The sequence below is a fragment of the Danio rerio genome, chromosome 2 (genome assembly GCF_049306965.1).
Source record: "Danio rerio strain Tuebingen ecotype United States chromosome 2, GRCz12tu, whole genome shotgun sequence".
NCBI classification, from domain to species: domain Eukaryota; kingdom Metazoa; phylum Chordata; class Actinopteri; order Cypriniformes; family Danionidae; genus Danio; species Danio rerio.
In genome coordinates this window covers 33,474,670-33,488,509 of record NC_133177.1, presented here as the reverse complement: position 1 = coordinate 33,488,509, position 13,840 = coordinate 33,474,670, and the positions used below count along the sequence as shown (strand labels likewise).

General features: G+C 34.3%; 1 protein-coding gene across 7 annotated transcripts in view; it reads right to left on the bottom strand.

Annotated features, from left to right (window-relative positions):
- Positions 1 to 1,228: 1,228 nt before the first annotated feature.
- The window catches only part of marchf6 (membrane-associated ring finger (C3HC4) 6), a 37,669-nt gene continuing 25,057 nt past the window's right edge, over positions 1,229 to 13,840 (bottom strand). For 2 of the 7 annotated variants that reach the window (XM_005163449.6, XM_003197869.7), the window contains exons 21-27: positions 12,853 to 13,034; positions 11,341 to 11,388; positions 10,071 to 10,205; positions 8,752 to 8,841; positions 8,514 to 8,646; positions 5,474 to 5,609; positions 1,842 to 3,659 (exon numbers count right to left, since the gene is read on the bottom strand). In XM_005163449.6, coding sequence (XP_005163506.1) covers positions 3,572 to 3,659; positions 5,474 to 5,609; positions 8,514 to 8,646; positions 8,752 to 8,841; positions 10,071 to 10,205; positions 11,341 to 11,388; positions 12,853 to 13,034 — 812 coding nt within the window. In that variant the 3' untranslated portion in view covers positions 1,842 to 3,571. Of the gene's footprint in view, positions 5,334 to 5,408; positions 5,610 to 8,513; positions 8,647 to 8,751; positions 8,842 to 10,070; positions 10,206 to 11,340; positions 11,389 to 12,852; positions 13,035 to 13,840 lie in introns of all 7 variants that reach the window. The other 5 variants (XR_012383743.1, XR_012383744.1, XR_012383742.1 and 2 more) reach the window with 4 other exon arrangements.

The following is a 13,840-nucleotide window of genomic DNA, read 5'->3' as shown; positions in this document are numbered from 1 at the left end:
ACTGTAAAAGCAGGTCACTTTTCATCCCATACATCTGTTACAAAACTGGTCCGATTATGTCACTAATCCACAATGCATATTAGGCTGAAGATCATAAACTTTGAGCATCCGTAGCCGCATCCGTAGCCTTTTATGTAAAACACTGACATGACTGTATTTGTAAAAAAAAAAGTTTTTTTTTTTTTTGCATACAAAGTTTCTATTTCTATAGTAGTGCAAGGAATTTGTAGTAGCGCACTACAGAAGTACTGTAGATTATGACAACAGGAAATATGCTCATCTGAAATAACCAGAAAACACTAGTGTAATTCATAATTGAAAATCAGAGGCAAAAAAAACATCATGATCTTCAAGTTCTAAACTAGTTGACATCTCACATTACGTTCCAAATAAATATATTGACGTTTCATTTGACAGTTGTGACTGTTATTCAGAGTTTCTTGTTTCTTCTTAATTGTGAGGACAAAAAAAAAAAAAATGTAATAAAAAGTTGTAATTTCTCCCAAAAGTTGAAAGACATGAGCTATAGGTGTATTGGGTAATCTAAATTGTCCGTAGTGTATCTGTGTAAATGTGTATGGGTGTTTCCTAGTTATGGTTTGCAGCTGTAAGGGCATCCGCTGTGTAAAACATATGCTGGATAAGTTAGAGGTTCATTCTCCTGATTAATAAAAAGATTAAGCAGAAAAGAAAATGAAGAAACAATTTTTTTAATTATTTATCGGAAAAGGGCATCTACTGATTTTCTCTACCTTTATAGCTTTTGGTGATGTTTTCATTATTTGAATAATCATTTAAAAACCAGATGTTTTACAAAGCAAGAAGTTTTAAACACCACTATGATGCATAAAACCAGGAACACCACAGTACTCAATATAATATTGAACCATTCGGTACGACCTCCACAGTTCAATACGCATACAGTTATTGTGGTTTTTCGGTTCTGTATTCAAATTTAAAACATGTTTTTAGCATTTTCCTCTTTCTTTAATTGCTCTCTGATCTGGCTCTGTGCATATTTAATGTACGTCCATGTGCTGAAACAGTTCCCCGTGAGTAAATGTTTATCAGTGAGCTATAAAGTTAATGACGCTTTCATCTGAAATTAATGTGTGGCTTGTCAGTAAGCACAGTTGCTATGGAAGCCCTCAGGTTGATGTTTATAAAAGGTCCACCTCTACAAATGTGGAAGCAAACGATCAGACTTTGATTGAAGATTACCGAAACATTTTTTTTCAGTATATTTATATACATTTTACATACGAATGAAACATTTTAAGTATAGCAATCTGAGTTAGCGAAAAAAAAAACATAGTAACAAAATAAATATTGCTTGCTGTTTTTTCAAAATACTAATTTTAAATGAGCCGAAAACATAATTCTTGAGTTTTTTTCTTGAGACAACTTAATGTTCATTTTTTTATATTTGATTTTATGTTCGATTTCTTTAAATTTGTAAAAATGATGAGCCAACTTAATTTTGTCATGTCATCCCAACACAAATGAATTGTGTGGAACCCAGGATTTTTTACAGTGTGGACTGTAAACACCACAGCCAGAGTATTGCTGTCCATGTCCAGCTCTCTATGACCACAGTGTCCATTTTGTGAATCTGGAGCTACCGCGTGACACTTTCATGTCAAAATGGAGCAAAATCTCAGTGGAATATTTGCAGCTCCTTGTTGACTCTACAGCATACAGAATCAGTCAGGCAAAATGAGGTCAAACCAGGTACCATCAAGAGGCCGCTAATGTAAACCCTGAGTATCTCATTCAATTGTTCAAAATATGTACACTAACTATTCCAAAATTGATTAAAGACGACACAAACGCACAGTGCATACCACACTTTGTGATTTAATATTTGTAATAAAAGTTTTCAAAAAACAAACAAAAAAAAAAAGGTCTGCCTTTTTGAGGATGTAATTGTTACAGCGAGAGCCTCCCAGCAGAAGGTTTGAAAACATTCAGAATACTGAATATTTCTCACACAAACATGCTATGAAAAAAGAAAAGGCTTAGTAAACCAGACAAACAAAGGAGTTTAGTTCTGGACCACTACCTTAACCTGGATTCTAGCTGACCTCAGGAAAACAAAACAAAAAACTTGAGAGGAAATCAAATCGATGGACGATCAAAGATGAAAACGGTGTCACTAGTTGCACATATAAAAATAGAACATTTGCCTTCCAGAGGAGCGCAAGCTATCAAGAAGCATACAGTATCAGTTTCAGTGTAATAAGATACTATAAGGTCACTTATAGAATCTCAGCGCTGATTAACACTATGTCTAAAGCCGTCTGAGACAAACCCTTCAGGGAATCGTGAACTCGTAACAGACGCAGCAAACCTGAAATGAAGAAAAAAAAAATACTCTGCTACGAACAATCGTAAAGTTACATTATTTACAAATGTGTGTTGTGGATCTCCTCTTTATCTACAGACATAAAACAGATGCCTCTCCCACCAAGACTCATAATAAACCATACACTTCAGCCGATTTGATCAGTTTGATGAATTATAGCGAGTTAAAAAATTTGGTCTAAAGGGTTTCCGAACTATTGCTGCTCTTAAAAGATGCTTCTCTTTTCTTTTATTTTTTAATTTCTAAAAAAGTGCAACTTGTGTACGTGCCAGTGTTACGTTAATGAGAAAGTGTTGAGTAGGCCATGCTGAGAACGAGACGGACATACAACGGTCAATATCAACTTGAACAGCAAACAAATATGCTAGCTCAACCACTGACACGATTAGCACTCTTCTAAGCTACTCAAAGGACTTTTTCCAGAGTTAAAGAAGAGCTAGCAGACAGAGGTAGGCTTTGCAGCTCACTGTGAGCCATAAACACTACCGGCAATCTAGGCGTTCGGCTGCTAGATACTGACTCTGTGCTTCAATATTCTTAAACTGGTCAACAACAGTCCCGCGCAAACTGCTGCTGAATGAAATTCCCTCTTTCCCATGTGACCGGAAGTGTATGAGTGTGGCTTAACCATTAAACCCCGCCTCATCAGCTCTGCACATAATATCAGAGAGGGTAAAGCATTGGGAAATTAACGTAAGACACACTATCCATAGCATCAAATCAACAAAAGCCTCTCATTTGAAAACTTAAAGATCATATAATTTCATTGAAAACTCAGAACTAATAAATAAAAAAACAAAAGTACTAATGCGACAGTCCAGCTCCATTATGACCCAGACGTTTGTTCAGAGACCTGAAGTCTGACCGGCCTCTCCATGAGGGGTGATGAAAGACCCAAGAGGGTCGAGTCTTAGCACAAACAAAGTAACAACTAGATTTAATAAATTAATACACATACTTCATTTTTTTTTTCTTTTTTTAGGAGTGAGACATTGTTTTTTTAAATCCATGGTTGGTTGGCTGCCGGCCTGTTTATGTACATGGCTCTTTCGCCCCTTTTTGCTGGCAGGCTCAGAGAGACCAGAGGTTCGTTTGTGGAGTCTTTTAGTGAATGTGATGGATGTTTGAATGTACACATCACAGGTAAGCACAGGGAGCAGGAGAGAAAGGCTCATTCAGTCATTTGCACATGCTCAATCCAACTCTTTACTCCTGAACTGAACTGCTGTGTGTGCTGGCACTGGCTTTGCCAGCTTTCCGTTCATAGTTCACTAGTCTCTGTCCAACCAGGTACCTGCAAATAAAAACCAGAGGACACATCAGCATAAAACATAAAGCTTGGACAAAAAAAGGCTGTCAGCAATGAGCTTTGTGCAGTTTACATCGAGACGAAAAAGGCATTTTCAAATACTTTCATTTTGAAACCTATTTCTTATGTTTGCATTTTCAAACACACGTCAACGTGTAAATAGAGAAATGCAAGAAAGCATAACAGGTTAAAAATAAAAATGTCATAAAAAACAATTTACAAAAAAATTGGAAGAAATATCTGAAATATAAAAAAAAATTGAACAAAAAGTATGTATCATAATATTATCAATACAATGCATTAACATATTCACAGAATGTTTTATAGAAATTTAAATTATTAAAAGTAACTGGTTTCTTACTGAAATTTCTCTCGTAAGAAACTTGTCAGTGATTTTACAACAAAATGTAATGTATTTATTCATATGCAACATTTTCATCTAACAATCAAATATTTTTTAAATATGTACTTTTGTAATTTATTTGATTTAATCAGCCATACTTGATTTAATTACATTAAAACTTTATATAAAAAAAAGTTTGGTAATAATATACTGCATTTAAGAAAAATCAGGCATGTGATCAGCCAAGGATAAAAAAAGAAGGAAGAAAAGTCCAAAGAATCTTGAACCTAAAGAATATAATTTTTCCTGTAATTTAGTGGCTCTTTATTCCATATGATAAACTACTAGTCAGACAACAATTCCAAATATTAAAAATATTAAGTCCAGTTGAATTGAGTAGCCTATATACTTCAACATTCCACCCTGACAAAAAAAATATCATATCCCTAAAAAAAGTTTTTACTTTCCTTCAGCTTAGTCCCTGGAATTTAATAGTTTTAATTAATTATACAACACTTTTTAATAAATTTGTAATATCATCTAAACTTATGAAACTTTTAGGTATTAAACTTGAGGTTCTAGGCCCACATGGTCGCCACTGAAGCCAAGCAGGTCTGCGCCCGGTCAGTACCTGGATGTTAGTGAGGTGTTAGTGAGGCCAGCAGGAGGCACTCAACCTGTGTGAGTCCTAACGCCCCAGTATATTCATTGGGACTCTATACTGCTCAGTGAGGGCTTTTTTTTTTTTTTTTTTTTGATGAGACATCCAGGTGGATGCTGCACACAGTTGGTGGATAAGGAGATTCCACCACTGTGTAAAGCGCTATGAGTGTCTAGCATAAATGTAAGAAATTATTATTATTATTACTAGGCTGTAGCACTGAATAAATGAAGACATAAGGACAGATAACTGGCAGAGAATAATAGCAAATGTGCATCCGTGACATGCAAACGTGAAACTGAAAAAGTGCAGTCGAGCGCGTATTTAAAGCGATTTCAAAATCTTGTATATTGTCATCGGTTTCGTCATACTTCCGCATTATAGGACTGCAAAATATCAGTACATTATATACAGTCGCCTAATCTGAAATGAAGCAGTTACTGCTTTCTTGTGCATAATGATGATCAATGACAGTGCAAACAATAAATCAGATTGTCTGCTTTGATGACGATGAACCTCATTGACAATAATACATTTTATAGTATATTATTACTATAGAGATTTTGCAAGAGTACAAGTGTCTTTTCTGTCATTTTTTATTCAAATGCACACTTTCTTGATAAAACTATTAGTTTATAAAATTTTGAAACTCATTCTAAAATGTCTTTTCTGTCATTTTTTATTCAAATGCACACTTCCTTGATAAAACTATTAGTTTAGGAGATAGTACTAGTGGATTTAATTTTAAATAAAATTTCATAAAGAGTGAATTTCTAGACACTCCTAGAGACTCACTTGTCATTCTTGATGTGCTCATAAAGGCGCTTGAATTGTCGGATTTGAAAAGAGAGGATCCCCATCAGAAACACCACCATAAGGAGAAAGGGGTAGATTCTCCTCTGCACAAGATTCTGCATCTCCATCGTGACCCCTATTGTGAGAGATAAGAGCTTGTTAGAACAGAAAAGAGTGATCGACTCTAATGGTGTACCATAGCATGAGTTTAAATCTTAAAGGGACAGTACCTATAATGAAACAATAACACTAACAATAATGAACAAACCAATAACACACTCTGAAGTTATGCAAAACCTTTACGAGTTTATTTATTTCCGTTAAACACAAAAGAAAATATTTTGAAGCCACCACTGACAAAGTAAAAACATCAACAACAAATTTATGGAAGTGAAGGGCTACTGGTTTTGACCATACTCAGAAAAAACTGAAACAAGTGGACAATGAGTATGTGATCATCACAGAATGAGAATTTTTGGATGACCTTTAATATACATGGTGGATTTGTATGGTTTAATTGAGTTTTTGGGCAGATTTTATTTTGGGAGGTTCCGAAGAACACACCTGGCTTTCTTGAGCATTTAGGATATCTGTAACATTCAGTGGCACAGCAGGAGATGAGCTAATTTTACCACTTTACTCCCACAAACAGCCACTGATGAAGCAAGAAAGCATCGTCGACACAAATTGGTCAGAAAATGCAAATATGCTGTAAAACACTGATCTCTTTAATAACCATTAAGTGTCACGACTTCAATAAACTGATGTTTTTATGCAAAGCTGATTTATAAATGCTGCATAACTCAACTTGCAGCACTTATCAAGGTCATCCATCCATTCACATCTCATCTGAATTTTGATCCTAAAGAGCTCAAGTAGTCATTTACAATGCAGCAGTTACAACTGGACTTTTTACTCATTGATTGAAGACCACTTGAATTCAAAGATGATGAAGCCACTCGAGTGGGTGCTGAAACCTCTTCAACATAAAGATCAACCAATCAAAAAAGTCTAGTTACAACAACTGACGGTTTATTCTGTGAATGAGCGGAAAGTTAAAATATCAGTCTTATATACGCCGCCTGTTAAAAACTTTGAATTAAGACTTTCAAAAAATGTATAAAAGTCTCCTCTGCTCATCATGGCTGCATTTATTTGATTATAAGTGCAATTAAAAAAAGAACTAAAATTATTTTCTGTGAGAATATACATCTATTTTATACATTTTAGTGTAAAATATATTTATTAATCAAAGACACATTAAATTAATCAAGTGTTTAAGGATTTTTTTCAAACAAATGCTGGTATTTTGAACTTGCTATACTTCATAGTGCCATAGAAAAATGAATTAGATTTTTTTTATTCGCACAAATACATAAACAGAACAAAATATTTTTTTATTTTTGATATAAAAAAAACAAAGGAGCATTGTTTAAAATTATTTCTGAAAGATCACGACACTAAAAAATAATAGCTGCAAAATGTTTTGCTTTCAATAAAATAAAGTTTGAAAATATATTCACTAAGAAAACAGTAACTCTAAATTCAGATACCAGAATTTTGTTGTAGTTTTGAAATAAAATACAGTGGTCCCATGTTATTCACGTGAATTACATTCTGAAAATAGCCCGCAATATGTGAAACCTGCAAAGTATTTTTTTTTTTTTTTTTTTTTTTACAATTATTATAGATGATTTAAGGCTGTAAAACCCCTTACCACATAATTTTCTCAGATATGGATTAACCACTTTTCTTTTGTTTAAATGTCCAGAAGTCCAACTTTTTGTGCAATGGTTAGCATCTTCTTCTGCCTTTTGGGTGCTACAGTCGGTGCAGAATGTTTTGTCAACAATATGGAGTTAGTTGTTGAGAAAATTTGCAAATATACACTAGGGCACTTCTGAGTCACACTGCCAAGGATCAAAGATTTATGTAAATTTGGCAAGCTGGACGCATTCTGTACAGGGGACACTGCATGGAAGAGATTGATTGTCAGTGGTCTACAACCAAACAGGATGCAGAACACAATGCGCTGTATAAAAAAAAAAAGGCATGCCAAATTGCACAAAGAAAATCTGTGAAACTGCGAGACCACGAAAGGTGAAACGTGTTATAGTGAAGGACCACTGTATTAAAAGTCCAAAAGCCCATTTCATTATTTCATGCCTTGGTTTATTTTGATTCTTGTGATCTCACTTTTTACCTTATTTATCAACACCCAGTGAAAGTACTTTTAAAAGCTGTATCTTAAACACCATTCCAGAGAAATCTTCATCAAGTTGACCGTGCCCATGTTTGTTGTCCTATGATGTATTAGCTTAGCGTAGGAACTGATTTGCATGCCAAGTTGACTAGCCTTGCTAATATTTTTCTTTAACCATCAGATAAATTTTAAGATACTATAGCAGCTCTGTTTTTTAGCATTCTAATCTACTAAGAATGTTAAGTACAGTTCAGTTTTCTTAGTGAATTAGAATGACACAACATGCTCCCGTTTTATGGGATACTTCCTGTCCAGGATTTCTATATAGTAAACATCAAGGTTTTTGTTGGTTTGCATAAAGCATTTTAGACTGGTCACTGTATGATTTCTATAAGAGATACAGAGAACAGACATTTACATTCTTACATGCCACTATTTGTCAATTATTTTTGTACAATGTCAGCATGTTATTGGTCAAACTACTTTTCAATCATTAATATCTGCAGGTATGGCCAAGATGTGTCCCATAATAAATTGATTTTAGTGTCACCCTATTCTGAATGCTCACCTCAGGGTTGACATGGTGACATGCATCCTCTATGGCACGCTGTGATAAAGCAGTGAACACCTGACCAAAAGGTTGCAGGTTTGACTCCCTTGAGAAAAATCGCTTAACCTAAAATTACTTTAAAACTAGTTTATGATGCATTTTTATTTATAAAAACTTAGAGAGCAGGGTGAGAATTATTATGATAAAGATGCTGTAGACTAAATTTTTCTAATGACAAAACCACCAATGTTGTATAACTCATCTGTTTTTTTTTTTGTTCTACTCACCAAGCAGGGGCACGATGCCCACAGCAATCACATAAGGGATGCAGAGAGACAGCAGCAATACAGCAATGACCGGAGCCGCTAGCTTCCTGATGATGAAATGAAGGTCAATGTTCCGGATTCCATTGGCATACACCTAAAAAGAGGTAAATCATTTAGTTAGTTTGTGCAGTAAAACATCTAGAGCCATAGCAGCACTACAGAGATCATGAACAAACAATAGGTCACAGCAGTCACTGACCTGCTCAATAACGGTCTTCAGCCACCACTGGGGACCCATGAGGGTGATGGCAGCAATGATTTTGGCATGAAGCACTCCTAAAGCCCAGTCCTTAACAACACAAAGAATTAAGAGTCAATACCACTGACACGGCCATACCTCTGTGCCCCACTTAGCACCTGTGGAAATTAAGATCTCCAAACAGGATGGATTAGATTAGCAGGGCAAGAGAGTCTTTTGAAAAACTGCCTGCTACTGGAGTAAATCCAGCCAAAATCTGTTTTCCGGAAAACATCAGCGACACAGCTCATTAGCTTCCAATAGAGAACAGTACAAAGCATAAAAACAAGTGCTGGGTCAAATCAATACTGACACGCAGCGGACATGGTAGATGAAAATAAGGTCATTTTAAGACCATCTATGTATAAAGAACTAACAACATTAAAAGTGCTATGGAACGCATTGATAGCGTATGTTAAATTGTTGTCTGATACCTAAATAGAAGGTATTAGGAGTAGGTTATGTAAAAATCCTCTACAAATGGTATTACAATTCCATTTCCATCCCTAGGAATTGGCAATATTATGATATGGTTGGTTTTGAACATATTTGGACTGATTGTGAATATTAATATAACTGATGCTGACTTCTACCACAATCTTTTCTGAAATATGTGTAAAATACATATATAAAAAGTTAACAAATTGAGCAGATTCCTGGTTAAAAATCAATCTTTTTAACTAAATTGGTAGAGAGGTTTACTTGAGCTAGAAAAAGTGAGTGCGCTACCTTTAAGCCACCAGAAAAATCTTGTTGTAAATGAGATATAGACAAACTTATATTTATACTTGACAAAAGTGGCTGACAGAGATGCATTTAGAGTTCAATTTTGTGTGGTTAATCTCTATGAATACAGAGCCAAACATAAACAGCAACCTCTGCATAAGCAGATGAGTTGTATTTGCTTGTATTTGCTTTCCGAATCCATATATCCAGCATATTGCATTCTGTCAAACTGTGAACAGATGAGATGGATGCCAGACAAAAAAGGAAATCCTTGTTTGCCCTCGAGGTGGTTGTTTATATAAGGATGTGTGTTATGTAAAAAAAAACTAAAGTAACTGATGTTATTTAGACCACTTTTGATATATTAATTGTAGATTTCTGACATTGAAATCGGATGAAAAAAAAAGTTAATTTAAGTTCATTTAATAACATGTCATTATTATTAATTAATCTTCTATATTCCACAGAGGAAACTTTTCAGGGTTTGTAAGTAAATCATTTATCATTTTAGGTAAACTGCACCTTTAAGAGCAGCACTCCTAATCATGGCTTACCTGCCAGGGGTAGAACAAAGGAGTCTGATCCAGCGGCACTCTGAGAGGAGCTACAATCACCAGCTCAAACAGCAGTCCCAAGAGCAGAGGAATCACTCCAGCCAACAGCACAGCCACAATCAGGGTCTTCATAATCTGAATTCACACAGAAATCATCAATTACCAACACGGCTGATTATATATAATCACCTGTGTCTTAGCCTTTCTTTGCATATGGTTTTCTTGAAACAACAACAGTTTCAAGGCGTTTTCACACCTGCAGGTCAACTGTTTTGTCAAAAAACATGGTTTCAAAATATAACAATTCCTACTTTTTATTTCTAAACAGACTAAAATTCTCACAAGCAGGTAAACTCCCATCTCATTGGTCAGTGCACCCATTTATGCTCCTGTAATCTTCTCATATTGGTCATATACCAGAATGAATAGATAGCATCCCTGTGTGCTTATCATGGCTTTCTTTTTCATAACTGGTTGTACCATTTAATAATTTTGAGCAAGAATCAAGGTCATCAAGGTATTTTGTGTGTTTTAAAGCATTGTTCTGAAATGTTTCTTTCACCAAATTACAATAAATCATTTTACATAGACTTTGCTCTAGATAAACCCACGGTCATTCTGTGTGGTAGGCTTCTGCTGGTAAGCTGCAAAAAAATTACTTAAACAAGCAAAATATACACAGCGGGTAAAATAAGTATAGACACATCACCATTTTTCTCAGAAAACATTTCTAAAAGTGCTGTTGACTTGAAAGGTTTACCAGATGTCAACAACTAAAGTAACAGTAATAGTAACAACTAAAGTAATCCATACATAAAATAAAACAAAGCTAATTTGTTAAAAAAAAAAAAGTAAGTTACATGTTAAAAAAAAAAAAATGACAAGGACAAAGTATTACACACACGAAGGTGTAAAAAGGCATGAAAAGCCCAGAAAGCAGCTGAAATCTCTCAGTAGTTAGAAAGCAGCCCTGCCCCTCTTCAGTGTACATAAATATTAGATGTTTCAGTTCCACCAATTAGACTGCCAGAAGGATGAAGATGAAACCGGATTAGAAATTAAGCATAATGATCACAAACAAAGCCAAAGAAACTGGTCAATTGGTTTCAGAAAAGAAAATACAGCTGTTAGAATGGCCAAGCAAATCACTTAAGTTCAATCCAATAGAAAATAAAAATTAAATATCAGAGTTGATAGATGAGAGCCACAGAATAGTCAAGATCTTTAGACTCTGTTAAAGTACGGGGGGAAAAAAATAAATAAATCACACCTGAGCAATGCATGTGACTCCATTCTTCAAACACGAGCTGTCTTGAAGCTGTCATTACCAGAAAAAAGGCCTTTATACAAAGTATTAAATGCATTTCAGAGTAGTTCAGTGTCTTCTCCTTGTGTCATTCCATTGTTATAACACAATTGCATTTGTTTATTTTTATGTTTGGGCTTTTAACCAAAATATGGGTCAATTTCATGTCAACAGCTTCATTAGAAATATATTCACCAGGAAAAATCATGACAAATTCAATACTTATTTTACCCGCTGTTCATGTTCTGAGTAAACAAATGTTTTTAAAAATTAAACTGCAAAAGGATAACAAAGTACAATCAATAGGTAACAGTAACACTCTACAATAAAGTTTCATTAGTAAATGAGTTAATGCAATAACATTAGCAGTGAGAAACAGTTAAAAAAATACAACATAATAATATAATTTATTAATCACCTGAGACTAATAAAGGCTTTTTTAATTACAAAATTTGTAATTTGTAATTAATTGTCATAAAATTGACTTTAGTTAAATAAACTGATGTTAACAAATGCAACCTTACTGTACAGAATTTATAACCAACAGGCTATAAATAGGCACAGAATTTTTAAGGTTGTATGCAAGATTAACATATGAAATATTCATGTTTGAAAATAAATCACCAATGAAGTTTTCAAGCATTTGTTGCTGTGATGAATCTAAATATTCTTAAAAAAAAAAACACAGTAAATGTTAAAAAAATAAATTAAACTTTACTGTATTTTGAAGTGCTCATGATATCAATATTGTACATGTTCATTATCAGGATATACTGAATCCTTAAATATCTGCGCTAATTTTCACACAGTGTAGGTAATAGCTCATCACACTGTGTGATTTGATTCATTGGTCCATTGGGTCAGACTTTTTTTTTTTTCCTGGAAAAGCAGGTTTTGTGTTTTCTGCACTGCTAAAGAAATTTCAATTTGCATGAACAATTTGCATTAAAGCATAAGGACTCACAGGGTTAGAATTAACACCGTAAAACCAATATGATTATTGCTGTTCCTATAAATGTATATGCAAAAGTGCTGAAAAAGTCTCCAGAGCTTTAACAGAGGTTTCATTTCCGACATGTAAGTGGTCAAATTAAAACAGACTGGGCCATCTGACTACTCAGAGCTCAGTGGGCTCTTAGAAAGGAGATGTTTTGAGTGAGTGGAAATTCAAATAAATTACTATGGAAGTGACAGGAAAGGTAATATACTGTTAAAGTCAGAATTATTAGCCCTCCTGAATTATTAGCCCCCCGTATATTTTTGTCCCCAATTTCTGTAATATTAAAAAATTAAACTGTTTTTGCTATTTTGATAAATATAACCCGAGTGTCCGTGACATCAAAACAAAATTAGGAACTTTTAAGACAGAATAGCAGGGGCATTTTAAGTCAAATGGTACAGTGAAGTAACCCCAAACTCTCAGTTTAAACGCTAATGTTGACACTTATAAGACTCTGACAGCATTGAACTGAGTACCATGAGGGTCCACTCCTGAATCTTGAGCAGGATGACTCTGCGACCCTGAGGCATCCAGGCCAGCAGTACGGTGATCGCTCTGATGGAGAGCCAGCACACATAGAGGCCACATGCTGCAGTGTACAGCTCGTGGATCTTAGCACTGCCCGTCCAGAAGGACATCAGCCAGCGTCCTGTAAATACTGCCATGAACACAAACAGACAATTCAGAGATCTGATCAAATCATGAGGCAAACTTAACTTATGCTCTCCCTCTCTGAGAGTTTAAATGTCAATATGAAAATAAGAGTAGTAAATACAGCTTTTCTGTTATGAAATGTTATTACATAATATTTAATAACTGCTAATACTTGTAAAGGTAAAAGTTACACGGAATGTCTCGTTATTGCTGCATTTCTTTATTTGATCAAATACATTTAAATTATTTAATTATTAACATTTTAACTGTTTGCTCTACCAAATGGTTTACCATATTTTGACTGTTAAAGTCATATAAAGAATGACTGTTTTAAATATTGGTTTACACACGCAGCATTGTTGGTTTACAACAAAAAATAAATTAATCAAACAAACATAATCCTGCTGAGAATTAGAAATATTTTATGGCATAATTACCAAAAATAAAGATATGTTTTGAAATAAATTGATTTTACACTTCATATTTTCAGGTTTTTCATAAAATATTTACTCATTGCAGTACTTTTACCATAAACCAACATATCAACCATTTGGTACAGGGTAATATTATAGAAATGATGGGATGTATTGGAAAAAAAAACGCATTTAGTTTGTTAACTAGCATCATTAGGAGTTAAGAAATGCAATCCAAACATTTTTTTTCTTGGTGGGCCAGTAAAAGGGTTAAGAGTTTAGTCACCCTTTTAGTCACTTTACAATTAGTTTTAATGTTATTATTTAATGTTAGTTAAAGTGTTTACTAACATAAACTAAAAATGCACAATACTTGTGTCAGTACCAGCCTTTATTA